Source organism: Dama dama, chromosome 14, assembly GCF_033118175.1.
Source record: "Dama dama isolate Ldn47 chromosome 14, ASM3311817v1, whole genome shotgun sequence".
Taxonomy (NCBI): Eukaryota; Metazoa; Chordata; class Mammalia; order Artiodactyla; family Cervidae; genus Dama; species Dama dama.
The window spans coordinates 36,746,626-36,773,528 of NC_083694.1; the positions used below are offsets into that span (position 1 = coordinate 36,746,626).

The following is a 26,903-nucleotide window of genomic DNA, read 5'->3' on the forward strand; positions in this document are numbered from 1 at the left end:
ATTTTGTGTCTATGTTCAATTTCATTTATTTGTACTCTATTATTTTCTTACTTCTACTTACTTTGGATTTAATATAATATTCTCTCCGTAGTTTCTTAAGGCTTTAGCTTAGATCATTGATTTTAAAGCTTCCTTATTTGGTAATAGTAATATATTAAAGCTAAAAATTTTCTTATGAGTGCTGAATTGGCTGTATACTCTAAATCTTGATAAGTTGTGCTTTTATTCAGTTTAAAATATTTTAAAACTTTCCTGTGACTTCCTTTTTGACCTATGGTACTTTAGAAATATGTCTAAATTTCCTAATATTTTGGCATTTTCCAGTTGACTGATACTAATTTTGGTATGATTTTATTCCTTGTAAGAATTGAGATTTGTTTGTTTTTTACCACATGTGGTCCATTTTGATATATGACCATTATGCATTTGGGAAGATGATATTCTAAAGTTATTGAATGTCTTATTCTATGCCTGGCGTATAGATATCTTCATATATTCTTATTTGTTTATTACAGGTGTGTGTGTTTGTGTGTGTGTGTGTGAGAGTCGCTCAGTTGTGTCTGATTCTTTGTGGCTTCATGGACTGTAGCCCACAGGCTCCTTTGTCCATGGAATTCTCCAGGAAAAAATATTGGATTGTCTGCCATTCCCTTCTTCAGGGGATCTTCCCGACCCAGGTATTGAACCCACGTCTCCTGCATTGCAGGTGGATTCTTTACCATCTGAGCCACCAGGGAAGACCTATTATGGGCATATCTTGAGATATTGCAGATACTGTTCCAGATCACTGCATAAAAACGAATATTGCAATAAAGCAAGTCACATTTTTTTTTTTTTTTTTGGTTTTCAAATAAAAGTTATGTTTACAGTATACTAGTCTATTAAATGTGCAGCAGCATGTGCAAAAAACATGTATACCTTAATTTAAAAATTTTTTATTGATTTATCATACTAAACGAGGTAAGTTAGACAAAGACAAATACCATATGATATTGCTTATAAGCAGAATCAAAAAAAAAGTATACAAATGATCTCATTTACAAAACAAACAGACTCACAGACTTCGTTTTCATAAGTTTGCTTTCAAAGGGGAAAAATTGGGGGGATAAATTAGGAGCTTGGGAGTAACATCTTGTCTGCTAAAAAATAGTCACAACCTCTTTGAGAGTTATGTTTTATTCAGTGGAAATTTTTAGGACTTCAAGCCCAGGAGACAGCATCTCAAGTGACCCTGAGAGAACTGCTCCAGGTTGGCAAGGGGAGGAGCCAGGTTATATAGAAGTTTAGCAACAAAGGGCAGGTAGTCTGAACATAAAAAATTATTGCTAATTAAAGAAAACCAGATATCCCAAGTTAAGGAATTTAGCACTTTTCTCTGTAGGGGGTGTTTTCTATGTATTTTTTCCTTTATGTGTGTTGGGTTTCCCTTGTGGCTCAGCTGGTGAAGAAACTGTCTGCAATACGGGAGACCTGGGTTTGATCCCAGGGTTGGGAAGATACCCTGGAGAAGGGAAAGGCTACCCACTCGTTTTCTGGCCTGGAGAATTCCCTGGAGTGTATAGTCCAAGGTGTCATAAAGAGTCGGACACAACTGAATGACTTTCACTTTTTGTAGGGGAAGATGCATGAGTCTGGGCTCACTGAAATCATTCCTTTCATGTGCACCTCGGCTATCCTGGGGCCAGGATCCTGTGTTTTTCACATCCTGAGCTCACTAGAGGGAGTGACTGCAGCCTGATGGCTGTCAGGTCATGCAGATACTCTTCCTGAGTGCTCTTAGGGCTCAGGAATTCACATTTGGAGGGCTGGAATTACAGACAACTGTGACATCCTTGTTTATTCATATGGCAGGAAATACTTCATTTCTCATATATACACTGCTATATAAAAATAGATCACTAATAAGGACCTACCGTATAGTACAAGGAATTCTACTCAATATTCCATAATAACCTATATGGGAAAAGACTCTGAAGAAGAATAGATATATGTATCGTAACTGATTCACTTTGCTGTATACCTGAAAATCACACAACATTGTAAATCAACTATAAGATAAAAGTTAAATTTAAAAATGCTTCATTGCTAAGAGTGCCAACCATCATCTGATGATGTAGGGTTGCCACATATCTTCAATTTGTAAAAAGGTGCAGCATCTGCAAAGTGCAATAAAGCAAAGCACAGTAAAATGAAGTGTGCCTGTATTTCCATGTTTTCTTTTCTATCCTTAAACATTTTATGCATGTTTTTAGCAGTTATTTTAACATTATCTGTGAATCCCAAGTTTCTAAGTGAGACACTGCTGACTGATTCCTACCTTTCCCAGTCCCCACATTGTGGTCACATTTTTCCTTCTTTGTGTATCTGGTGATTTTTGTTTGAATCCTGGATGTTTTGAACTTTGTTGAGTTCTGAGTTTTATTTTTTGTTGTATTACTTTTAAATTTAATTTAAAAATTATTAATCAGTTTTGGCTGTGCTGGGTCTTTGTTACTGTGCATAGGCTTTCTCCAGTTGTGGTGCACGAATTTCTTATTGCATTGGCCCCTCCTTTTGTGGAGCATGGGCTTTAGAATGTGTGGGCTTTGGTGGCCGTGGGCACATGGGCTTAGTAACCTTGTGGCAAGTGGGATCCTCTCAGATAAAGGATTAAACCCAAGTCCCTTGCACTGGCAGGCAGATACCTAACCATGGGACCACCAGGGAAGTCCCTACTTTTCATTTCTTATTTTTGGATCATAGTTGACTGCAGATAACTGAAATCATAGAAAGTGAAACTGCAAATAAGAGGGAGACTACAGTATGTGGATTCATTTTCTTTAGTTTCTTCTTGCCTTAGTATGTTTTGGAATACAGATTCTCAGTGAAAGAATCACTCTTATTGAAGTATTCCAAATTATTTTTTGGAATAATTCTCCTTTCTCTCCTTTATCTTCTTTCTCCCTTTGCTGTCTCTCTCTTCTCTCCCTTTCTTTCATGAATATTAAATCTTTCAAGTACTTTGCTAGATGCTGAGGATAAACTGGTGAGCAAATAGAGTGTCTACTACCATAACAGCAGTAATTTTTATGTTTTCTGTATTTAGTTAATATTTTACCTAGTATCACATGCAGTAATATTACCAGATGACTTTGAAAGTGAAGACTGTGCTATTTAGAATTGTTGGAAGTAACAAGAAAATAATGTTAATGGAAAACTTATAGGAAAAAAAGATGAAACTGTTCCTATTCATCACTGATTGCTTTCAGAAGTAAAATATTCCATAGTCCCTTGCCAAACAGAAAGAAGAGCATTTACTTCCACTCCCACCCTGAATACCACCAAAGCCCAAAACAAACAAAAAAATGCATTAACTGAAGGACATCTAGTTTTCTAAGTCTGTTTTTAATTTAGCTGGATACACGTTTACACTAACTCTTCATTGATTTTGCTTTTCATTGCTGTTGTTTCAGTGTACATAGTGTCCCAGATTACTTTTCTGGCAACTGCTCATGTGGTTCATGGTTTGGTTTTGTCCCATTTCTTAATTAGATGAAACAACACACTGCTTATAACTTAGTTGCATATATAAACGGAAGAAATGGTAATGTTGTTATAGGAAAATCATTGTGTTGAAAACAAACCTAGGTAACATAGTAGAATGGTATCCTGTTTGTTTTTTGGAATTATTATTCCAATCCTTGTCTAAACCTAAGAAAAATAAATATGCTTTTTACTTATTTCTTCATTTGGTAGAAAAACATTTATTGACTTCCCACTCTGTGTTTGGCACCTATAAGAATTGCTTATGAATATGTATGAAATATGTAGATTAGACATTGTCCTTATTCTTGAAGAGATCACGACTTAGAGGGTGAGAGAGGCAAATAAGCAGATTCCTAGTGTCATATAAGAACTATGATTTCAGTGTACACAGAGAGTTTTGAAGGCACAGAGAAAAAGTCCCAAACTTACATTTTTGGGAACCTGATTTAGAACCTGCAGGAGAGGCCTGTATAGTATTTTGAAGGATGGATAGGAAATAACCAAAAGAAGAAGAAAAGGGAAGGATAATTGGAGCTGAGAGGGATAGCACTGTGAAGGTGAAGAGGCAAGAATTACTTGCCAGCTATATATCTTTGATGAGGTTTCTGTTTAGGTCTTTCACCCATTTTTAAATAAGGTTGTTTCTTTCTTCCCCTGCCTAAAGCACAAGGATGTTTCTTTTCTCAGATATTCACTGTGAGAACCTGGTTGAGCTCCTGGAGGCAAAACAAAAAAGTATGGGTACCCTCTATGACTGGGTCCCCCTGGAGTTTTTAACTGTTAAGACTGCCCACACTGAACTTCCAGAAATTTATCAATTACAGTTTAGGTTTTACTGCCTGGGTCCTTGGTTCCTGCAGAGTTATCTGCAGGATATCTGGCTTTCTGCTGCAGTAAGCTGTGGTTCTCTGTATTCACCTATCTGTCTCCAGATTTGGGGGGTGGGCAATGGTTTGCTCTGTGGCCTCACTACTCTGATGAATCTAAGCAGGGTTGTTGACTTTTCACTTGTTGGGACACAGTGGAAACTTCCAAGCTCCTTATGTGGTGGACCAGAAATCAGAAGTCCTATTAAGTAATTTTAAAATCATAGCTTTGTTATTTCCTCATTTTATTGATGATTTAGAGTGAACATGTAATGTATTCTCCTCTATGAAGTCCTTTAAGAGTTAAAGGGGATGCTATTAATAATTATCCCAGACATCAAATATAAACTGTGATATGTGATTATCCTCTTGATGTATTTATACCTGATGAGGAAACTAATGTCTCAGAACTGATAAGGGACAGCATTGGGACTTGGATTTTAACAATCCAATACTTGACTTTAGATCTGTAATACATAAGAATCAGAGTATTGAAGTGCCTTTTATGTCTTTTCTATGTCTTTGTCGGGGCTCATAAGTACCCATCATTGTGGCTATTCTTTACTGATGAGAAATAGAATTGAAATGCAGTATCATACATTATTTATTAGGTCTTAATTTATTATCTTTATTTTAGTTGGAGGGCAAGAATTTTATTAAATTACTTTTTACCTTATATGTTACTCTATGTAATCTCTTTTGAACCTGGAATTTGTTCTCCTTCCCAGAATTCTGTACTTGAAAGAGACAGCTAGATAAATCTTTGATTCTGTAGAAAAATAGGCCCAGATGATGTAAACAACTTGCCAGATGCCACAGCTAATCACTTATAAAATCTAGCTAAGAATTGAGAAGCTGAAAATATAGTGATTTAAAATGGAATAAGGTTGTCCATCTTCCACACCCGACAGCCTGCAAGCTTTTGAACAAATGTATTTTTCTTTTCTAAGTCTCACTTTCCTCATCTGTGTAGTTGAGAAATAATAATATCTATTTCATAGAGTTGTTTCAAGTCTATGTCTGCCACACAATCAGAACTCAGCAAGTGACTTTGTTATTACTTTTACCTACGTCTTTATATTCCCAGTGAAGTGCTTTTAAAACACTTTAAATGTTGCCTTTGAGTCTCTTCTGGTAATATCTTTTTGAGATCAGTATAGGTCTTGAGTCTGCTAGCAGGAGTTCATTGATTATGTAAATTGCCTACTTGTATAAGTAAATGTGAAAAAGGAAATAATTTCATCAGCCATTTCTGGGACATCACTAAGCATAGACTTTTCTGCCTTTTTGGAATTAGAGAGTAATGAGGAAAATACTTTAAAAATTTTAACCCTTATTTTTCACTAATGCTATAAATATATATCAGGTTAGAAAAATGAGTCTCTTTTCCTAACTCTGGATTACTGATTTCCAGAGGTTACCACTTTCAACCCTTTTAACTTTCTTTGATATTTACCTCCATATTTAAGGAGGTAAGACATAAGACAGCCTGATGTCTTATGTGTCTCGCTCATATGCACATATATTTACACACACATATATACACTTACCTCCCCAATTCTACTGATATAGCTATATCATATTTTGCTAAATGAATATTTATGATTCTGGAAATAGTATCCACAGCTGAACCATGTGTGGAATTATGATTAAATTTCCTTTCTTGGGTGATACTGCTGTCTTTGAGGTGGATAGTTGTTTCTTCGTTTGTTTGAACAGTCTATCACCAGTGCATTCCCAGCTTTCCCCACAGAAGTCTAACTCTCTAATACCTTCAAAGCATTAAGCTTTAAGCTTTCTATCACTTTCATTTTTGTTTTAATTGGTTGGGAAAGTTATATTCATATCTTTGTTTTTGTCGTCGTCTAGGTGTGGGTTGGAAAAGAATTTCCAGACATGAGACAGAATGAGAGAGAAATACAGTTTATTAGAATGGGAGATGCTGTTAGAACAGTGGGCCAGCTCAAGGGAGATCCAATGTTTAACAGGGGTCCTTAGTCCACTTTTATACCCAGGGTACAAGGAGTGGGGGTCTTGCAGGTCATTTGCTGATTGGATGAGGCGTGTATACTGGGTGGGGGAAGAGAAGGATGATTAGGGTCTGGTTTTTCGTTCCTGCATTCCAAGACCCTCCTTGGTTTTATCTGCTCTATTGTCCTTGGGTCACCACAGTTTTCTTACTCTAATCAATATTGACTGCTCTCCTGGCCTTAAACCATCCTAAAATTTACACCGTTCTGAAAATTTCCTTCTTTTTCTGGTTAGATTGGATTCCCTGCTTCTGGATTTCCTTCTGGATTTCTACTTCCTTGCTAGTTTGTTCCCATGTTTGGTGGAACACATCTTTTTAGTAGTCTACCCACCCCCCCTCCAAAAAAAGGAGAAAATGAGGTAAAATATTTTGAGATTTTGTGTGTCTGAAAATAACCTTTTCTCCTGTCACATTTACTGATAATTTAGAATTCTAAGCTAGAAATTAATCTTTCTCTTAGAATGTTGGAAACATTGCTCTGGTGGTTTTTATTTTCCAGTTTCCTGCTGGGAAGACTGATGCTGTGATGATTCTCAAAACTCTTTTTATAGCTTTCTTTTTAACTTCTGTGGGAGATTTTTAGGATATTTTATTTATTTTCTGTATTATTAAATCTTTTACTGATATTCCATATTGTGTGTATGTGTATTTGTGTATGTTTTTCATATTTTGTTGGGCACTTGATGAGTTCATTCAATCCCTAAATTCATCTTTCACTTATAGGACATTTTTTGAATAGTATGTCTTCACATCCCCAACTCTTTCTGTTTGATATTCTCTCTCTTATTGGAATGCCAGTTATTCAGATATTGGATCTTCTGGTTTATTTCTCTAGCTTAAAACAAGTTTTTCCTTTCCTGATATCAACTTCTTTTTGTTTTCTGGAGGAGTTCCTAATTTTGTACTCCAGCATTGTTATTTATGCTCTCATACTTTTAATTTTTGAAAATTCTTTTTGTTTGCTTGAAAATTTCCTTTTATGACATTCTATTTTTATTCCATGAATGCAATGACTTCTCCTTTCTCTCTGAGGATGTTAATATAAATAATAGCTTTCTTCTGTATTTTGCATTATCTTTGTTTTCTTCAAGTTCAGCTTTTTTTTTTTTTTTTGGATCAGTGTGGCATGTGGGATCTTATTTCCCCAAACAGGAGTTGAACCCATACCGCTGGCATTGGAAGTGCAAAATCTTTTTTTTTTTTTTTTTAATTTATTTCTATTGAGGGATAATTGCTTTACAAAATTTGCTGTTTTCTGTCAAACCTCAACATGAATCAGCCATCAGTTCAGTTCTGTCACTCAGTTGTGTCCGACTCTTTGCGACGCCTTGAATCGCAGCACGCCAGGCCTCCCTGTCCATCACAACCTCCCGGAGTGTACTCAAACTCATATCCATCGAGTTGGTGATGTTATCCAGCCATCTCACCCTCTGTCATCCCCTTCTCCTCCTGCCCCTAATCCCTCCCAGCATCAGGGTCTTTTCCAATGAATCAACTCTTCGCATGAGGTAGCCAAAATGTTAGAGTTTCAGCTTCAGCATCAGTCCTTCCAGTGAACACCCAGGACTGATCTCCTTTAGGATGGACTGGTTGGATCTCCTTGCAGTCCAAGGGACTGTCAAGAGTCTTCTCCAACACTACAGTTCAAAAGCATCACTTTTTCGGCGCTCAGCTTTCTAATTCTCACATCCATACATGACCACTGAAAAAACCATAGCCTTGACTAGACGGACCTTTGTTGGCAAAGTAAAGTCTCTGCTTTTTAATATGCTATCTAGGTTGGTCATAAATTTCCTTCCAAGGAGCAAGCGTCTTTTAATTTCATGGCTGCAATCACCATCTGCAGTGATTTTGGAGCCCCCCAGAAATAAAGTCTGACACTGCTTCCATTGTCTCCCCATCTATTTCCCATGAAGTGATGGGACCAGATGCCATGATCTTAGTTTTCTGAATGTTGAGCTTTAAGGCAACTTTTTCACTCTCCTCTTTCACTTTCATCAAGAGGCTTTTTAGTTCCTCTTCACTTTCTGCCATAAGGGTGGTGTCATCTGCGCATCTGAGGTTATTGATATTTTTCTCTGCAATCTTGCTTCCAGCTTGTGCTTCATCCAGCCCAGCATTTCTCATGTTGTACTCTGCATGAGAGTTAAATAAGCAGGGTGACAATATACAGCCTTGACTTACTCCTTTTCCTATTTGGAACCAGTCTGTTGGTCCATGTCCAGTTCTAACTGTTGCTTCCTGACCTGCATATAGGTTTCTCAAGGGGTGGGTCAAGTGGCCTGGTATTCCCTTCTCTTTAATTTTCGACAGTTTATTGTGATCCACACAGTCAAAGGCTTTGGCATAGTCAATAAAGCAGAAATAGATGTTTTTCTGGGACTCTCTTGCTTTTTTGATGATCCAGCGGATGTTGGCAATTTGATCTCTGATTCCTCTGCCTTTTCTAAATCCAGCTTGAACATCTGGAAGTTCACAGTTCACGTATTGCTGAAGCCTGGCTTGGAGAATTTTGAGCATTGCTTTACTAGCGTGTGAGATGAATGCAATTGTGCGGTAGTTTGAGCATTCTTTGGGATTGCCTTTCTTTGGGACTGGAATGAAAACAGACCTTTTCCAGTCCTGTGGCCCCTGCTGAGTTTTCCAAATTTGCTGGCATATTGAGTGCAGCACTTTCACAGCATCATCTTTCAGGATTTAAAATAGCTCAACTGGAATTCTACCACCTCCACTAGCTTTGTTTGTAGTGATGCTTGCTAAGGCCCACTTGACTTCATATTCCAGGATGTCTGGCTCTAGGTGAGTGATCACACCATCGTGATTATCTGGGTCATGAAGATCTTTTTTGTACAGTTCTTCTGTATATTCTTGCCACCTCTTCTTAATATCTTCTGCTTCTGTTAGGTCCATACCATTTCTGTCCTTTATTGAGCCCATCTTTGCATGAAATGTTCCCTTGGTATCTCTAATTTTCTTGAAGAGATTTCTAGTCTTTCCCATTCTGTTGTTTTCCTCTATTTCCTTGCATTGATCGCTGAGGAAGGCTTTCTTATCTCTCATTGCTATTCTTTGGAACTCTGCATTCAAATGGGAATGTCTTTCCTTTTCTCCTTTGCTTTTCACTTCTCTTCATTTCACAGCTATTTGTAAGGCCTCCTCAGAGAACAATTTTGCCTTTTTGCATTTCTTTTCCATGGGGATGGTCTTGATCCCTGTCTCCTGTACAATGTCACGAACCTCCATCCATAGTTCATCAGGCACTCTGTCTATCAGATCTAGTCCCTTAAATCTATTTCTCACTTCCACTGTATAGTCATAAGGAATTTGATTTAGGTCATACCTGAATGGTCTAGTGGTTTTCCCTGCTTTCTTCAATTTAAGTCTGAATTTGGCAAAAAGGAGTTCATGATCTGAGCCACAGTCAGCTCCCGGTCTTATTTTTGCTGACTGTATACAGCTTCTCCATCTTTGGATGCAAAGAATATAATCAACCTTATTTTGGTGTTGACCATCTGGTGATGTCCATGTGTAGAGTCTTCTCTTGTGTTGTTGGAAGAGAGTGTTTGCTATGACCAGTGTGTTCTCTTGGCAAAAGTCTATTAGCCTTTGCCCTGCTTCATTCTGTACTCCAAGGCCAAGTTTGCCTGTTACTCCAGGTGTTTCTTGACTTCCTACTTTTGCATTCCAGTCTGTTAATTCTAGAAGGTCTTGTAGGTCTTCACAGAACCGTTCAACTTCAGCTTCTTCAGCATTACTGGTCGGGACATAGGCTTGGATTACCATGATATTGAATGGTTTGCCTTGGAAACGAACAGAGATCATTCTGTTGTTTTTGAGATTGCATCCAAGTACTGCATTTCGGACTCTTTTGTTGACCATGATGGCTATTCCATTTCTTCTAAGGGATTCCTGCCCACGTAGATATAATGGTGGTATACATATATCCCCTCCCTCTTGAAGCTCCATCCCATCATCCTGCCCATCCCACCCCTCTAGGTTGATACAGAGCCCCTGTTTGAGTTTCCTCAGCCATACAGCAAATTCCTATTGGCTATGTGTTTTACATATGGTAATGTAAGTTTTCATGTTACTCTTTTCATACATCTCACCCTATACTCCCCTCTCCCCATGTCCACAAGTCTATTCTCTATGTCTGTTTCTCCACTGTTGCCCTGTAAGTAAATTCTTCAGTACCATTTTTCTAGATTCCATATATATGTGTTAGAATATGGTATTTATCTTTCTCTTTCTGACTCACTTCACTCTGTATAATAGGTTCTAGGTTCATTCATCTCATTAGAACTGACTCAAATGCATTCCTTTTTATGGCTGAGTTGTGTATATATACCACAACTTCTTTATCCATTCATCTGTTGATGAACATCTAGGTTGCATCCATGTTCTAGCTATTGTAAATAGTACTGCAATGAACAATGGGATACATGTGTCTCTTTCCATTTTGGTTTCCTCAGGGTGTATGCCTAGGAGTGGAATTACTGGGTCATGTGGTGGTTTTATTCCTATTTTTTTTTTTAAGGAATCTCCATACCGTCTTCCATAGTGGCTGTATCAATTTACATTCCCACCAACAGTGCAAGAGTGTTCGCTTTTCTCTACACCCTCTTCAGCATTTATTGTTTGTAGACTTTTGGATGAAGGCCATTCTGACTGGTGTGAGGTGATATCTCATTGCAGTTTTGATTTGCATTTCTCTAACAATGAGTGATGTTGAGCATCTTTTCATGTGTTTGTTAGTCATCTGTATGTCTTCTTTGAAGAAATGTCTATTTCAGTCTTTTTCCCACTTTTTGATTGGGTTGTTTGGTTTTCTGGTATTGAGCTGTATGAGCTGCTTGTATATTTTGGAAATTAATCCTTTGTCAATTGTTTCATTTGCTATTATTTTCTCCCATTCTGAGGGTTGTCTTTTCACCTTGCTTATAGTTTCCTTTGCTGTGCAAAAGCTTTTAAGTTTAATCAGGTGCCACTTATTTACTTTTGTTTTTATTTCCATTGCTCTAGGAAGTAGGTCATAGAGGATCTTGCTTTGATTTATGTCATGGAGTGTTCTGCCTATGTTTTCCTCTAAGAGTTTTATAGTTTCTGGTCTTACATTTAGGTCTTTAATCCATTTTGAGTTTATCTTTGTGTATGGTGTTAGGAAGTGTTCTAATTTCTTTCTTTTACATGTTATCTGTCCAGTTTTCCCGCACCATTTATTGAAGAGGGTGTCTTTGCCCCATTTTTATATTCTTGCCTCCTTTGTCAAAAATAAGGTACCCACAGGTACATGGGTTTATTTCTGGGCTTTCTATCTTGTTCCATTGGTCTATATTTCTGTTTTTATACCAGTACCATACTGTCTTGCTGAGTGTAGTTTTGTAGTATAACCTGAAGTCAGGAAGCTTGATTTCTCCAGCTCCATTCTTTTTTCTGAAGACTGCTTTGGCTATTCAGGGTCTTTTGTGTTTCCATATGAATTGTGGAAGAGCAGAATCTTAACTACTAGACCTCCAGGGAAGTCCCTCAAGTTCAGTTGTATAGTGTTTACTTGTTTTAGATTCATATTAGAGCATCTCCTTGGCTGTCTGTTTATATTTAAATGTGAAATATTATCAGTTGGTGTTCCGTGTGTGTTTATTTGAATTATGGAATGATAGACTTCACAACAATAGTCCAATGTTTTATTTTCAGACTTTTCAACTTTTCAGACTTCAGTAGTCACTAGTCTAAAGCATTTAAAACCATAGCTGTTTTAGAAAGTATTAAGCATTATTTGAGAGTGAACCTGTAAGTCACTCAGTCATGTCTGACTCTTTGTGACCCCATGGACTATACAGTCCGTGGAATTCTCTAGGCCAGAATACTGGAGTTGATAGCCTTTCCCTTCTCCAGGAGATCTCAAACCAGGGATCGAACCCAGGTCTCCCACATTGCAGGCAGATTCTTACCAGCTGAACCACAGGGGAAGCTCAAGAATACTGGAGTGGGTAACCTATCCCTTCTCCAGGGGAACTTCCCAACCCAGGAATTGAACTGGGGTGTCCTGCATTACAATCAGATTCTTTACCAACTGAGCCATCAAGGAAGCCATTGAGAGTGGTTTCAGATAAAAAATAAAAACTTGTATCCAGTTAGCCATGTTTAATTGAGAAGCTAAATAAATACACTGAAAAAGATGAATCAGTAGGCAAATGTTGTTCATTTTATCTAATGATGGGAGCAAAGAACAAATACAGTATAACTGATATGCTACAAAAAATGTTTAGGTTTTTGCATTATTTTATTACTGAAAGGAACCTTTGATTCATGATTTCCAGCTGTTTCCTTTATAGAAGAGGAAAACTGAGACTCAGAGAGTTAAGTGACTTATCTTGAGACTAGAATCCATGGCTCAGAATTCCTATTTCAGTCTTTTTTCCATTAAGTCATATTTCCTTTTCTAAGCAACAATGAATATGTAAGACTTGTGAGTTTATTTTTGGTAATGATGGTATCCTGTACCTAATTTTCTTCTCTTTATATTTTGATCTCAAGTGCTCAGACCTGGATCAATAATAAGCTTTGGTTTCTGACATACCCACATCACTGGTCCATGTGTAATCTATTTTTTGTTTTTAATAATGTAATGCATAAAATGAAAGCATCCATACTGTGTGGAATCCCTGAGGGGATAATTTAAATATATAATTTACATGTACATGTAGTACAAAAATAAACTCATACATTTAGAAGTATTTTGGTGAAACAGCTATTTGTTTTTTTCTCTCCTGGATCAAGAGTTATCTTATGGATGGGTGGTTTGGCAGCTCTCTGCCTCATCCTGTTGACATTTACCAGATGGGATAGTTGTGGATTAGAAAACAAAATAAGATGGGGAGGAACAGGGAAGGAACCAGAAATATGAGTGCTTTGCAATTAACATTAAGACATATATGTCTCTGAAACTTGTTGGTCTCTGCAAATTGTGTAATGTGTGGTTTGTTTGTGGTGCAGGTCTGAGAACCATTGGAGTCATCACCAAACTGGATCTCATGGATGAAGGAACGGATGCCAGGGATGTTCTAGAGAATAAGCTGCTGCCACTTCGCAGGGGTAATATACTGTGTCCTATACAGGACTTTCTTTGATGGTGTGGCAGAGAAACAACTGGGAAACCAATGGGAGGCTGAATTTTTATGCCTCCACATTGCGAAGAATGGATTTAAGCTTAGTTAAACATTTTATGGAATGACATGGTGTTCCCAAATGATGTAGTATAATTGATCCAAAGAAAGAACTATTCCTTCAAACAATAGGAATAAAACAAGAAAAGGAAGGGGTTTGAAGGAAGGGTGTAATTATTCATCATAGTCTGCATAAATGTATTCTGTTTAAGTCCGAATTATTTACTTGCTACTGTCTGACAAAGCTGCATAGAGATTTACTCTAAATGCATAGATCTCTTAAGGACAAAAGGACGTTATTTTGTTAATGCTAAAAAATCAACATTAGCCAAATCGTCCAGCCTTCATTAAATACTGATATCTCAAATTGAGTTTTGTAAGGGGATCTATTCTTCAGAGTCTTAAAATAATTTTGCTTTTCTTATTTGGCCTCTTCGAGAGCTTTAAAATTTCCCCAGAAAAAGAAACCAAAAGTGCCCCCAACTCCATAGGTGTGTGTTTTGTTTTAGGTTACGTGGGGGTGGTAAACAGGAGCCAGAAGGACATAGATGGGAAGAAGGACATAAAGGCTGCCATGTTGGCAGAAAGGAAATTTTTTCTCTCACACCCGGCTTACAGACATATTGCTGATCGGATGGGGACCCCACACCTTCAGAAGGTCCTTAATCAGGTAAAAATTGTTTTTCAAGCAACAAGAACAATTATAAAATATGTGAATGCCTATTTGAATCCATATTGCTTATTTTATACTTTTTTCTGAACTATTTAGCATAACAGTATTAATAGAAATGTTCAAAGATGAATATGGATACTTAGACCCATGCCATTAGTAATTCTAAATGACCAGAATTCACCTTAATATTGTTGAAAGAACAGTGTACTAATCAGAAATATGTATTTATTTAGAAACAGTGAACAGGGGAACACATTTTAGCACATGTTTATTCATAATATATAATTGTCTTAAGGAGTTAAACTTGTATCTCTCTGAAAAGTTGGTCTCTTGGCATCTGTTTTTTTTTGAAATGTCAGTCTGTGAGGGTTAAGTTAAAATTTCTTTATGATTTTGTTTAGGATTGATTTGATCCTTAATTTCCAATCTTAAAAACACAGAAGCAATCACTGATCTTCATTCATCTAAGAAACTTTTCCAGATAACCCCTTTCCCCATAACAGATAGAATTAGGTCCTTTGCCTCCCCTCACTTCATGTATGTATACATTTCTTCCATAAAAATTTAGTGTACTTTTTTTTTTCACATATTTTCCAGTCCCTAGTAGAATTGAGTCATTGTCATTGAGTTTAGAGCCTCCACCCCAAGTTTTGATTATATTGACTCAGGTGGTGAGCAACTTTTCTCACAAAAAGTATGCTTTAACTTTTATTTATGAACTTAAATAAGTCAAGTAGTTAACAGTTGTTCTGATTGTTCCCTCCTAGAAGTTGTCAGTAGAGGCTAACACAACAGTAGGCTACTAGTAACATTATATCTGAACCATTTAGGCAGCAATTGAAGCAGTTTTAGAAAATAAGAAACAGTAGTATACTTCTATTTTAAGTGATGTAACACAGACTAATATGAAATTTGTATTTTTAAATTAAGAGTAGATGAATATTTGGAAGCCATAAAGCAATAATATAGTTGTCATTTAAAAATTATGAACTTGTTTTAGAGAAGGAACTTTGGTTTATCATGCAAGAATCATGATATTCTATCAATGTATTTAGCTCTGATAAAACTATTTTTTGATTTCTGCTTTCATAGCTGTATTGGGCTAAGAAAATACAAATAAACTGAAAAAATAATAAATGTCACTAAAATAATTAGAAATAATAAAGTTAGAAATATGAATACTGAAAAAGTAGAACAGGTATGATTGACCATTTGGTTATTATAGGTGACTCATAAATTATGGCGTAACTGATTCTGGTTGACTGAAAATTGAATAAATATTATACTAAAGATCTTTCATGTCCTGTATAATCAGTTTCTCTATTGCTTCAAGGATCTTCACACTGTGTTTGCAATTAGGGTAATTTTTTTTTTTTTTTTTGCCATGCCATATGGCATGTGGGATCTTAGTTCCCCAGCAAGGGATTGAACCCTTGTATTGGAAGCACACAGTTTTAACCACTGGACTGCCAGGGAAGTCTCCTGAAATTAGGATAATTTTATTGCTGATCTTATGTGTACCAACACGTCTGACCCCAAAGGACTCTTACTGTAGCAAAAACTGAAAGAGGACAGGAAATTTTTGAGGAATTGAAAAGAATATCATTATGGCTGGAGGTCAGAGAATGGGTTGTAAGAGATGAATGTGGAGATGAAGGCAGTGGCTGAATCCCATTGTGTTTGTAGGCAAAGTTAAAGATTTTGGCTGTTATCCTAGGAGCCCTGGGGAGTCAATTGTTTAAGGAATCTGAGAAGGGGAATAACAGTCACATCTGTGGGTTAAAATGATTATGGTGGTTGCAGATAGGAAGATCAAGAGTAGAAATGGGGGAAAAAAAGAGAAATGAGACCTCTCACTTATGAGTCAAAGTGAGAAATGATGGTAGCCTGGTCTGGGTTAGGGCCAGTGAAGATGGAAAAGAAAGCAGATTTGGGGCATATTTGGGAAAATTGAGAACTTGGCAGTGGATGAGCTCTGGTGGGTGATGGAAAGGAAAAGTCAAGTATAACTCCCAAGTTCCAGGTTATTATGAAATCACCAAAATGGAGAAACTTCTGAAGGGAATATTAGGTACTTGATTTCAGTCATGTTGAGGTTGACACTTCCAAGAAAAGAAGTTAGGGAAGTCAGTCAAGTGGTTACTATTACTCTTAGATTTGGGGTTTGTTCTTGGGCATTGCTACTGGGAATGCAGTCTTCTCCATTCTTTTATTTTCTGCTTCAAAACCATAATGGCAACACATGCCAGGGGAATAGCATGAAGAGTTTATTGGAGGAGTGTGGAATTTCCTCAGTTCCATCTCGTCCCATCAAAAATTTGAAGTGACAGTCCAGCATTACAGCCCTCGGACAGACTGTGTCACAGCTCTCAGACAGACTGTGTCACAGCTCTCAGACAGATTGGTGTTACAGCTCCATGTTACACCTCAGTTTTATTTAGAAAATACAGGAAATACATCCTTGAGGTGTGAGGGCATACTGACCCTAAAGACGCGAAGAGAAGAGGGGAGAGACCCCCAGCCCTTTGGCTCCTTTTTTTACATGTTTTTTTTCTCCTCCCCCCGTGCTTGCCCTATGTAAACTGGGCTAGCCAGGAGTGCTGTTTGTTCTACCTGAGGTCCTCACTCTGGTCCTCAGACCTTCCTTTGTTCTATTTTTGAAGGCTTTTCCCTTCCTTGTCTTTTAGCCACCACCATTCTGGACTCCTTTTTCCTATTCTAACTACCTAACAAGTCATAACTATGGACAAGGTTATAGGATAAGTATGAACTACTGACAATTAAATAACTTGATTTATTGCATAGGTATATTCAGATAACCTTGAATCTGCCTGCAATATGGAAGACCTGGGTTTGATCCCTGGGTTGGCAAGATCCCCTGGAGAAGGGCATGGCAACCCACTCCAGTATTCTTGCCTGGAGAATCCCCATGGACAGAGCTATAGTCCATGGGGTTGCAAAGAGTTGGAAAGGACTGAGTGATTAAGCACACAGACGGGTAAGCTCAGATAAACATAAATGATTTAAAATGGTTCTTCTGTTAGTTTGGGTCTACTTATTCCCCTTACTTTAAATTTAAAACACACAGAAGAACTATACAAAAAAGATCTTCAGGACCAGATAATCACAATGGGTGTGATCCCTCACCTAGAGTCAGACATCCTGGAATATGAAGTCAAGTGGGCCTTAGCAAGCATCACTACAAACAAAGCTAGTGGAGGTGGTAGAATTCCAGTTGAGCTATTTTAAATCCTGAAAGATGATGCTGTGAAAGTGCTGCACTCAATATGCCAGCAAATTTGGAAAACTCAACAGTGGCCACAGGACTGGAAAAGGTCCGTTTTCATTCTAATCCCAAAGAAAGGTAATGCCAAAGAATGCTCAAACTACCACACAATTGCACTCATCTCACATGCTAGTAAAGTAATGCTCAAAATTATCCACGTCAGGCTTCAACAGTATGTGAACCATGAATTTCGAGATGTTCAAGCTGGATTTAGAAAAGGCAGAGGAATCAGAGATCAAATTGCCAACATCCATTGGGTCATCAAAAAAGCAAGAGTTCCAGAAAAACATCTACTTCTGCTTTATTGACTATGCCAAAACCTTTGACTATGTGGATCACGACAAACTATGGAAAATTCTTCAAGAGAAGGGAATACCAGACCACCTGACTTGCCTCCCGAGAAATCTGTATGTAGATCAGGAAGCAACAGCTAGAACTGGACATGGAACAACAGACTGGTTCCAGTTTGGGAAAGGAGTACATCAAGGCTGTATATTGTCACCCTGCTTTTTTAACTTATATGCACAGTACATCATGAGAAATGCTGAGCTGAATGAAGCACAAGCTGGAATCAAGATTGCCAGGAGTAATATCAATAACCTCAGATATGCAGATGACACCTCCCTTAGGGCAGAAAGTGAAGAAGAACTAAAGAGCCTCTTGATGAAAGTGAAAGAGGAGAGTGAAAAAGTTGCCTTAAAGCTCAATATTCAGAAAACTAAGACCATGGCATTCGGTCCCATCACTTCATGGCAAATTGATGGGGAAACAGTGGAAACAGTGGCTGACTTTATGTTTTTGGGCTCCAAAATCACTGCAGATGGTGGTTGCAGCCATGAAATTAAGACACTTACTCCTTGGAAGGAAAGTTATGACCAACCTAGACAGCATATTAAAAAGCAGAGACATTAGCTTGCCAACAAAGGTCCGTCTAGTCAAGGCTATGGTTTTTCCAGTAGTCATGTATGGATGTGAGAGTTGGACTATAAAGAAAGCTGAGTGCCGAAGAATTGATGCTTTTGAATTGTGGTGTTGGAGAAGACTCCTGAGAGTCCCTTGGACTGTAAGGAGATGAAACCAGTCAATCGTAAAGGAAATCAGTCCTGAATATTCATTGGAAGGACTGATGTTGAAGCTGAAACTCCAATACTTTGGCCACCTGATGCGAAGAGCTGACTCATTTGAAAAGACCCTGATGCTAGGAAAGATTGAAGGCAGGAGGAAAAGGGAACGACAGAGGATGAGGTGGTTGGATGGCATCACCAACTCAATGGACATGAATTTGGGTAAACTCTGGAAGTTGGTGATGGACCGGGAGGCCTGGCGTGCTGCGGTCCATGGGGTCACACAGAATTGGACATGACTGAGCAACTGAATTGACTGACTCACTTTATATTTATTATTCTTTTCCCTAGATTTCTATAACTTTTACATTTCTCTTCTCTTGATTCTGAGTTTATTTCTTAAGCCATGCAAAAAGGTGATCTTTTTTTCCTGTTAATTCAGACTTAATTATATTATAACAGAAAGAGCATTAGGTAGAGGGCTAATCAATCTGGGTTTATATCCCACCTTTGTTCTCAATTAATTTTGTCCCTCTTAGAAAATCTCTTAGAGAATTTTATTCATTCTAAGCTTGACGTGTCAGCAGATGACTTCAGTGGAAATGCCAAAGCAAGTGGTTAGGTAGAGATATCAATACCAGGGCTTTTTATATACAGCCTGTTGAGGGTGTAAGCTAGGGACTAACCACAGTTGGACTGGGGCCTAAAGATGCAGGAAAGAAGAAACACCTGCCTGAGCTATAAGAATGGAAAGGAAGTTAACAGCTGACAGGTACATGGGTATGAGCTCCACTGGTGGTGAGACTTTTGGTTCTGAGAATTCAGGCAGCACCTGTCATTCTCTGCTTCCTTCATTTGTACCACATTCCAACTTAAGGTTCCTTTTGACAGAGTAGCTGATCCAACAGATTAGTCCATACTAAGGTGTCATTAGGCAGCTTCATTAGTAACCTTAGCTGCCTTTTAACAGGGTATCCCAAATGTAAAGAGATAGTCTCAGCGAGTGACTTTAGCTGAGGGAATTTTGACCTTGGGTGTAGGAGAGAGCTGGAACTTCTTACTATCTGTCTACACAGCCAGACTTACATGTGTGTATGACTTTCTAAGGTTTTGACTGATCTTGAAAACAGTAAAGGCCAATTTTTATCTTCTGAGTTGAACTTCCGTCTCTTATATGTGTGTGTGAATTTGTTTTGTTTTATTTAGCAACTTACCAACCACATTCGAGACACCCTGCCCAACTTCAGGAACAAACTACAGGGCCAGTTGCTGTCCATAGAACATGAAGTAGAAGCCTACAAAAACTTCAAGCCAGAGGACCCCACCCGGAAGACCAAAGCATTGCTGCAGTGAGTCACCTTGCCCTTCCTTTGTTCAGCACTTGAAACTCATTTCTTCAGTTTGCTTTTTCCTTAGTCTATTTGTCATGCTAATTTCTAGGTTTTTTTCCATAGAAGTAAAGTATATGAGGCTTTGTATATGTCGTAAAATAAGCCTTGAGTCTTTGTTTTCTTAAAGAATAGTTGTCGATCTTAATTCTGTCACTATAAATTTAACCAATTCCCAATCCTCTGTCCAGTTTTATTGTGTTTTTCTAATTGGATTCAGTAAATGAGCAAAACCAACAGTGATAACTCAGTAGGATTGTTTGCCCTTAGTCTTTAAAAGTAGGCTAGGTTCCTGTTGAAAATGTCATCTGGATTGTGCAACTGTTTCTCTTGGTGTCACATGTACTTATTATCTTTTTTATTTCAGTCATTTCATATCATCTCTCTCTGTGTATTTTTCAGTGCAGTGAGAATCAAGGATTTAATAAAAAAAAAGTACAGACAGTAGGGCACATTTAAGTTTCTTTTTCCTATTTGATAATGATTTTAATGTAGACCTTTAAATACGCAAATGTGAAAACTGCCAAGTGTCTTTTTACTCCTTCATGATCTTTTCTTCTTATCCTTGGGTTATTAGATTTATCCCTGAGGATTCTTGGGTTAGGATAGCAGAGTTGTTGGAGAATTGCCATCCCCTGATGTCTTTTACCCTCATTCCTTATTTCAGCTCCTTTCAGCCTCATCTATCCTTTTATCCCTGTGCTTCAAACTGCCCCAGGTCTCTCTCCACCAGAAGACCCCCACTGACCAGCTTACATTCCTGGATATCTGAAGTCCATCTCTAAAGATGATGCTTGCCACTTCTTTAAGGCCCCTTTCTTTCTCTGCAGTCTTGTAATCAAATACCCGAATCTGGCTTTTAAAATGCACTACATAATTCCTTTTATTTGTAGGAGGATTTCTAAATGTTCAAATTATTTATGTAACATATTCAGTGCATTATCTTATATTCCTCCATGTAAAAAATAGTAAAATCATACAGAGGAAAAATTTTTTCTCCTGGATTTAACTCTCTCATAGTTTATCTTTTCTTTTTCTTCTTGGCTTTGGTTAAACTCCTATTAAAAGGCTTCAAGTTACAGAGAAAGGAAAGCTATTTCTGTTTAGGCCCTAGGTCATCATCTTAATGTTCAACTGAAACTGTTGTCTTTGTAAAGACTAGGTCTTGCCTCTTTGATTCTATTGAACTCATTACAATTTTCCACAATTAGATTCCTCTCTTGTAGGGAGCTGATTCAGCTCCTTCTTTCCTTCCTGCCTCTCTCCCTCCCTTCCTTTCTTCATTACTTTCCCTTGCCTTGCTCACATCTCTGTATTCTATTTGATGTCTGGCTCTGTGCTATTTACTGAGGATTCAGAAATGAATAAGATTTTTAACCCTCAAGAAGAAACCACAGTAGAGCAGCAGAAACAGATATATAAACAACTAACTGTTAAAATCTGATTAATGCTACATTTCTGGTAAGTATTAAATGTTAAGGGAGCCCAGATAAAGAGCAGATACATGCTAGGAAGGGTGTGAACTCGAATGAGACCCTGAAATATGGGAGGAGTTTGTCAGGTGGAAGAAGGAAGTCAAGAGAATAGTGTGAACTTCGGTACAACTTGTTCTAGTGGGCCATGTGGCTGGGGTGTAGGGTATGGGAATGGAGTAGCTGGAGGTGAATTTTCAGGGGTTTCCCAATGTTTCATACCTTTCCAGGTGTTTAAAATTAGGTTAATATTAGCATGTGCATGAACATAGCTATATCCAATTATATTCTAGAGTTTTAGGCCTAAATATTTGAAGTTCCTTTTTCTTCATCCATAATTTTAATGAAAGAGAATAAGATTCTGATTTTAGGTGGCTTGAATTTTTTCTCAATCTAGTAGATTTTGAATTTAAAAATAGCTTCAGTGTGTCAAAATTGAGACTTTCTAAACCTACTAGTCAGAAATACAGCTAGTCCTTTTTTCTTCATAACATATTTTTTTGGTTTGTTTTTTACCAACTGCCTTGAGGTAATTCATTCCTTCATTGAACTTGCTGAGTACCTCTCATATGCCAAGCAGGGGATAATAAATCATATGCATGGTCCATGCCCTTAGGAGAGAGACTGATAGATGAGTGATGGTGATGCCCTCTGCTATGTGCTCTGCTGAAAATATGCTGAGGAAGCTGAGAAGGAGTCCTTCATCTGGGTGGCAGTGAGTGGTGGTGGTGGATAGAGTTGTGGATCATGGAAAGCTTCCTGAAAAAACTAATGCTTAAACTGAGTCTTGAAGGACAGATAATAATTAGCCAGACAAAGAAGCATAAGCAGAGCAGAAAGGAAAACGAGTGTAAAAGCGTAGAGACGTGGTACTCGTGGGGACCTCCAAATAGCTTCTTTTTATTTGGTTTGGGAGGTGAGTGGGGATGAGTAGTAAGAGATGGGGCATCCAGGGACAGACCCTGGAGAATCTTAGGTGATGGGATCAGGAGTTTTAATTTTATTAAATTCTAGGGAGTCATTGAAAAACAAGGCTAGAGCTAGTTGCAAAGGGGCAAGGGTGGAGGGCCAGAAATTTGCATTGTTCTGGCAGAATGAGGTCTGCAATGCTGAGGTCAGGGGAGAGAGTAGCTCATAAAGTATGAGAGCACTCTACTGGAGCAGTTGGAACACTAGGTGACAGTGATGTCACGGGAGTCCTGGCTCATTTAACTATTTTATATGAAGTTTTATTGCTTAGATGATTTTTTAAAAAAATTTAATTGGAGGATAATTGCTTTAGTATGTTATGTTGGTTTCTGCTGTACAACAACATGAAATAGCTGTAAGTGTATAGATATCCTGTCTCTCTCTCTTGAACCTCCTTCCACCCCACCCTCTATCCACCCCTCTAGGTTCTCACAGAGTGCTGGGCTGGGCTCCTTGTGCTATACAGCAGCTTCCTACTAGCTATCAATTTTACACATGGGAGTGTATTTCTAATTTAAGTATTCTAAAATACCGTTTTATAGTTGCAGCTAAATGGCAGAATGTTTATTTAATGATGCAGATACTTAAAGTATATATTTTAAATGGGATGTCTGAAATAAATCTTGATCATGTGTATTTCATATAGTTACATTTTGAGAACTGACTAGGGTGCATTGTTGATTCTGCCAGTAGGTGCCACTACGAACACCAGGAAAAGAGTTATGAGGGATAACAATAGCAAATTCAGGTGAAAAAATGCGAAGCCTTGTAACTTTGACTTGAATTTATTTCTCTTTTGCAATTACAGGATGGTTCAACAATTTGCTGTGGATTTTGAGAAGAGAATTGAAGGGTCAGGGGATCAAGTAGACACCCTGGAGCTCTCAGGTGGTGCTAAAATCAATCGTATATTCCATGAACGCTTTCCTTTTGAGATAGTAAAGGTTTGTACCAAATGTTATTCTTCCCTTTTGTTTCATTTCATTTCTATTTTCTGTTCTACGTAACTGTTCATAAAATGTTATATGAATGGTATGGGACTAAGATAATTCTTTAAACAAAAACCTCCATACTCAGGTAGTGAAATTCAGGAGGGAAGTTCTTTTCTTACTGATGGTTCTGATTTTATTTAATGGAATCTAATGGTATTTCAATAATTCAACAACTACTAACACGTTCCTATGATGCTTATTTGTTGTACAATTTATTTACAAATGTTTCTTGAGCATCTACTGTGCACCAGTGATCTTAGGTGCCAGGGTTCAAGATAGAGATACTATCTGGGGGCAAAAGACAGAAAATTGACAAATAGACAAAGTAAGAAAAAAAAATCAAGTATTATTACATAGTGAAATATGAGAGAGAATGGAATTAGATTAGCCACTTTTGATGGAATGTTCAAGCAAGGTCTCTCTGACTATGGAGCCCTTAAAGCATGACCAGAATGGCATGAAGAGGTCAGCTATAAGGATCTGGAGGAAGAAGGTTGTTTAAGGCAAGATGCCAAGGACAAGGCCCTAAAGCAAGCACCTGTGTAGCAGGTAAGGAACACCTGAGGCTGGTGCAGAGCTGATGAAGGGGAGGGGGGAGAAAATGAATTCAGAGGAAGGAAGTGCCCAGTTTATGCAGAGCTTTCTAGGTTGCGATAAAGTGCTTACATTTAACAATGGGAAGTCCGGGGAGAGTTTTAAGAAAAAGTGTGACCTGATTTGGTTGGTGATTTTAAAAGACCACTGTCTGGGTTGGATTGTAAAGGGGGAAAAGTTATTTGAAGGAGACAAGATGGGTTAAAACAGTAGGGCCGAAGCAGGGGTGAATCCACTTTGTGGGAGACCTGAAGTCTATACAATTTGGGGACCCCCCCTTGCAGAATGCAAAATTATAAATACACAGGCACAGGGTCTTGTAAGGAATTTATGCAAGAGAGAAGTTCTGAAACTTAAACTTCTAAATTTAGCTTTATAGTAGAAATGCCTCAACAGAGAGGCTTGAGAGAAGTGGATGGATTCATGATTTTGAAAGAAGGGTCAATAGGGCTTGGATTGTTATGGGAATTGCAAAAAAGAGAAAATTCAAGATGACTCCCAAGATTTTGACTTGCACAACTGAGCAAATGTTAGTGTCCATCAGATGAGGAAACTGATAAAAAGTTTAGTGTGCAGGTATGAACCAAGAGTTTTGTTTCAGAGCTGTTAAGTTTAAAATGCCCCATAGGCAGCGAGGTAGTTTTAGGGACTATGTTATTTGTCTCACATACAGAGGCATATACTTATGTCTTGGTGTGGGAGGCAGATGGGTAGATAGAAAGTTTCACTAATACGTGTTAAAAAAAAGTGACAAACTTTGGCACAGGGTGCTGTGGAAACACAATCCATGGAAATGAATCCCAGCCTGACTGTGTAAGGGAGCTTGGCTTCTGAGCCCAGAAGGTTGAGCAGCTAGTTAAGCAGGAATAGGTGAGGTGGGGCTGAGGAGGAGATTTTTCCAGACAGAAAGGGAGGAGTGGTAAAGGCTGTGGTGTGGAACTAAAGCAGTTCATTGTTCTATGGCATAAAGTGTGAGGGGGGCGGGAAATGCACAGGCAATGAGGTTGGAGAGGCCAAATCTCAAAAGTTAGGAGCTGACCCAAATGTTCTCTTGATATCCCTTTCAGGTCTAAGCTCTATGACACTTTGATCCTACTTCCAATAAATTTAAGGTACCTAGAACTTCTGGGAAAATTTTAATACAGTAATCTATCCTGTGTAGGATTGGCAAAATATTATTAATTTCCTGTTTTAAATAAATTTTGAACTCAGGTGCTTAACATGGCTAGGGAGAAGAGACAGCCATTGTTAATTCTCAACACAGCTGGACTACTGTTGTACATCAGGTGACACTTATGTATGCATTTGTCTGTGAATACACTTACTACATTCAGCAAAGAATGAAGAATTATATATTTCAAATGAATGGCCAGATTTATGTACAGAAGACATCCTTTATGTGTAGCACTCCTTATCTATAAAAGAGTTAAAATCTGCTGCACTAAAACTCCCAGAAATCCCTAACATTCTGTGTTGCCTTGAACTTTATATAAACAGATGTCTTGACCATCTGGATTTAGGTTAGGAAAGACATGAGTATCCATTTATTAATAACGGAGTCAAGTTATTCTCATTTTTAAATATTCAACAATATTATTATTCAGAGGAATTGAGTGTCATAACTGTGGCTCATTTTGCTTCCACAGATGGAGTTCAATGAGAAAGAATTGCGAAGAGAAATAAGCTATGCAATCAAAAACATACATGGTATCAGGCAAGTGCTTCACGTTTTCCTTGTCTTCAGTTCAAGCTACTAAAAAAATTAGTGTTTATAAATGGCTAGTGAAGTAGCCTTTTCATCATCTGAGCAGAGTAGAATGTAGAGGTGGGAGTAAAAAATAAGAAATAGGAAATTCTTGCTTGAGTTCAATGATAATTTCTAGTATTGTCATATTGTCTTTTTCCACTGAAAAATCAAAAACCCTGTCTGCACTCACAGCACCATGCTCTCGACAGTTGGGGATTTACTGATGAACAAGACCTTGTTCTTCAGGGCTCTATATATATTTCAGAGGCAAAGGCCAGACTTGCTCATAAGTGATCATTACTTACACCAAGACTAGATGGATTAATTTTGACTGGATTTATGGAGCAAGATTGGGGAAGATTAATGAAGGTGGTTGTTTTAAAGTCAAACCTTGCCTATTTTGAGAACAAGAATGATTTCAACAAGGATAGGTGTCTGTGTGTATAAATGTGAATATGTGTGTGTATGGGGTAGATGGCGATGCCAAAAGATGTGAGAGGTGAGAGATTGTTGAGGCTGGAGGAGCTGAGAAGGGGCTTAGAGTGGAGGGAGTAGTGTGAGCAAAGACACGGAGGTGACAAAGAGCAGCATGTGTTCATGGAGCAGGGAGCCTTGCATTTGGACTGGAGTTAGAAATATAGAAGGAGAGTGGAGAGGAAGTTGGGAGGAGAACTTGCGCCTGAATTCCTCCTCATACAAAGTGGGATTATCCTCATTTACTTTCGTTAAAGAACTGGGATAGGAAAATAAATGAATTTAAAGCACATTTTGTGAGTTCATGTTTAGAGGGCTAAATACAATGTAATGGAGCATATGCTAAATTGATTCAAGGTTAGAAGACTTAGGTTGCCTACTTCATGATGATCTTACATGAAGGAGGGGGTCCCCAGTCTATTGGTTGGTTGTGTCTCAGCTTCTGCCTTAGGGCCAGCTTGAGACTATTTGGGGAACAGAAGCTGAGAGAGCAAAACTTCACACTGAGCGTGCCCGTGATGGGTGATTTTCCAAAGGAGTTGTGACATTTGAATTTATCCTTATGGAATTTGGAAAGTCTACTCTACAAGTCTCAAATAGTATGGGTAAATATGTAAATATGCATTCATAAAGTGGAAAAGAGAAAACATCTCTA

The 26,903-nt window shown here is 38.0% G+C and overlaps 1 protein-coding gene across 7 annotated transcripts in view; it reads left to right on the top strand.

Moving 5' to 3' along the window:
• DNM3 (dynamin 3) overlaps window positions 1–26,903 on the top strand; it is a 635,765-nt gene that overhangs the window by 228,415 nt on the left and 380,447 nt on the right. For all 7 annotated transcript variants that reach the window (XM_061160332.1, XM_061160330.1, XM_061160334.1 and 4 more), the window contains exons 5-9: window positions 13,420–13,518; window positions 14,099–14,259; window positions 19,819–19,961; window positions 23,250–23,385; window positions 25,674–25,741. In XM_061160332.1, coding sequence (XP_061016315.1) covers window positions 13,420–13,518; window positions 14,099–14,259; window positions 19,819–19,961; window positions 23,250–23,385; window positions 25,674–25,741 — 607 coding nt within the window. The remainder of the gene's footprint in view (window positions 1–13,419; window positions 13,519–14,098; window positions 14,260–19,818; window positions 19,962–23,249; window positions 23,386–25,673; window positions 25,742–26,903) is intronic.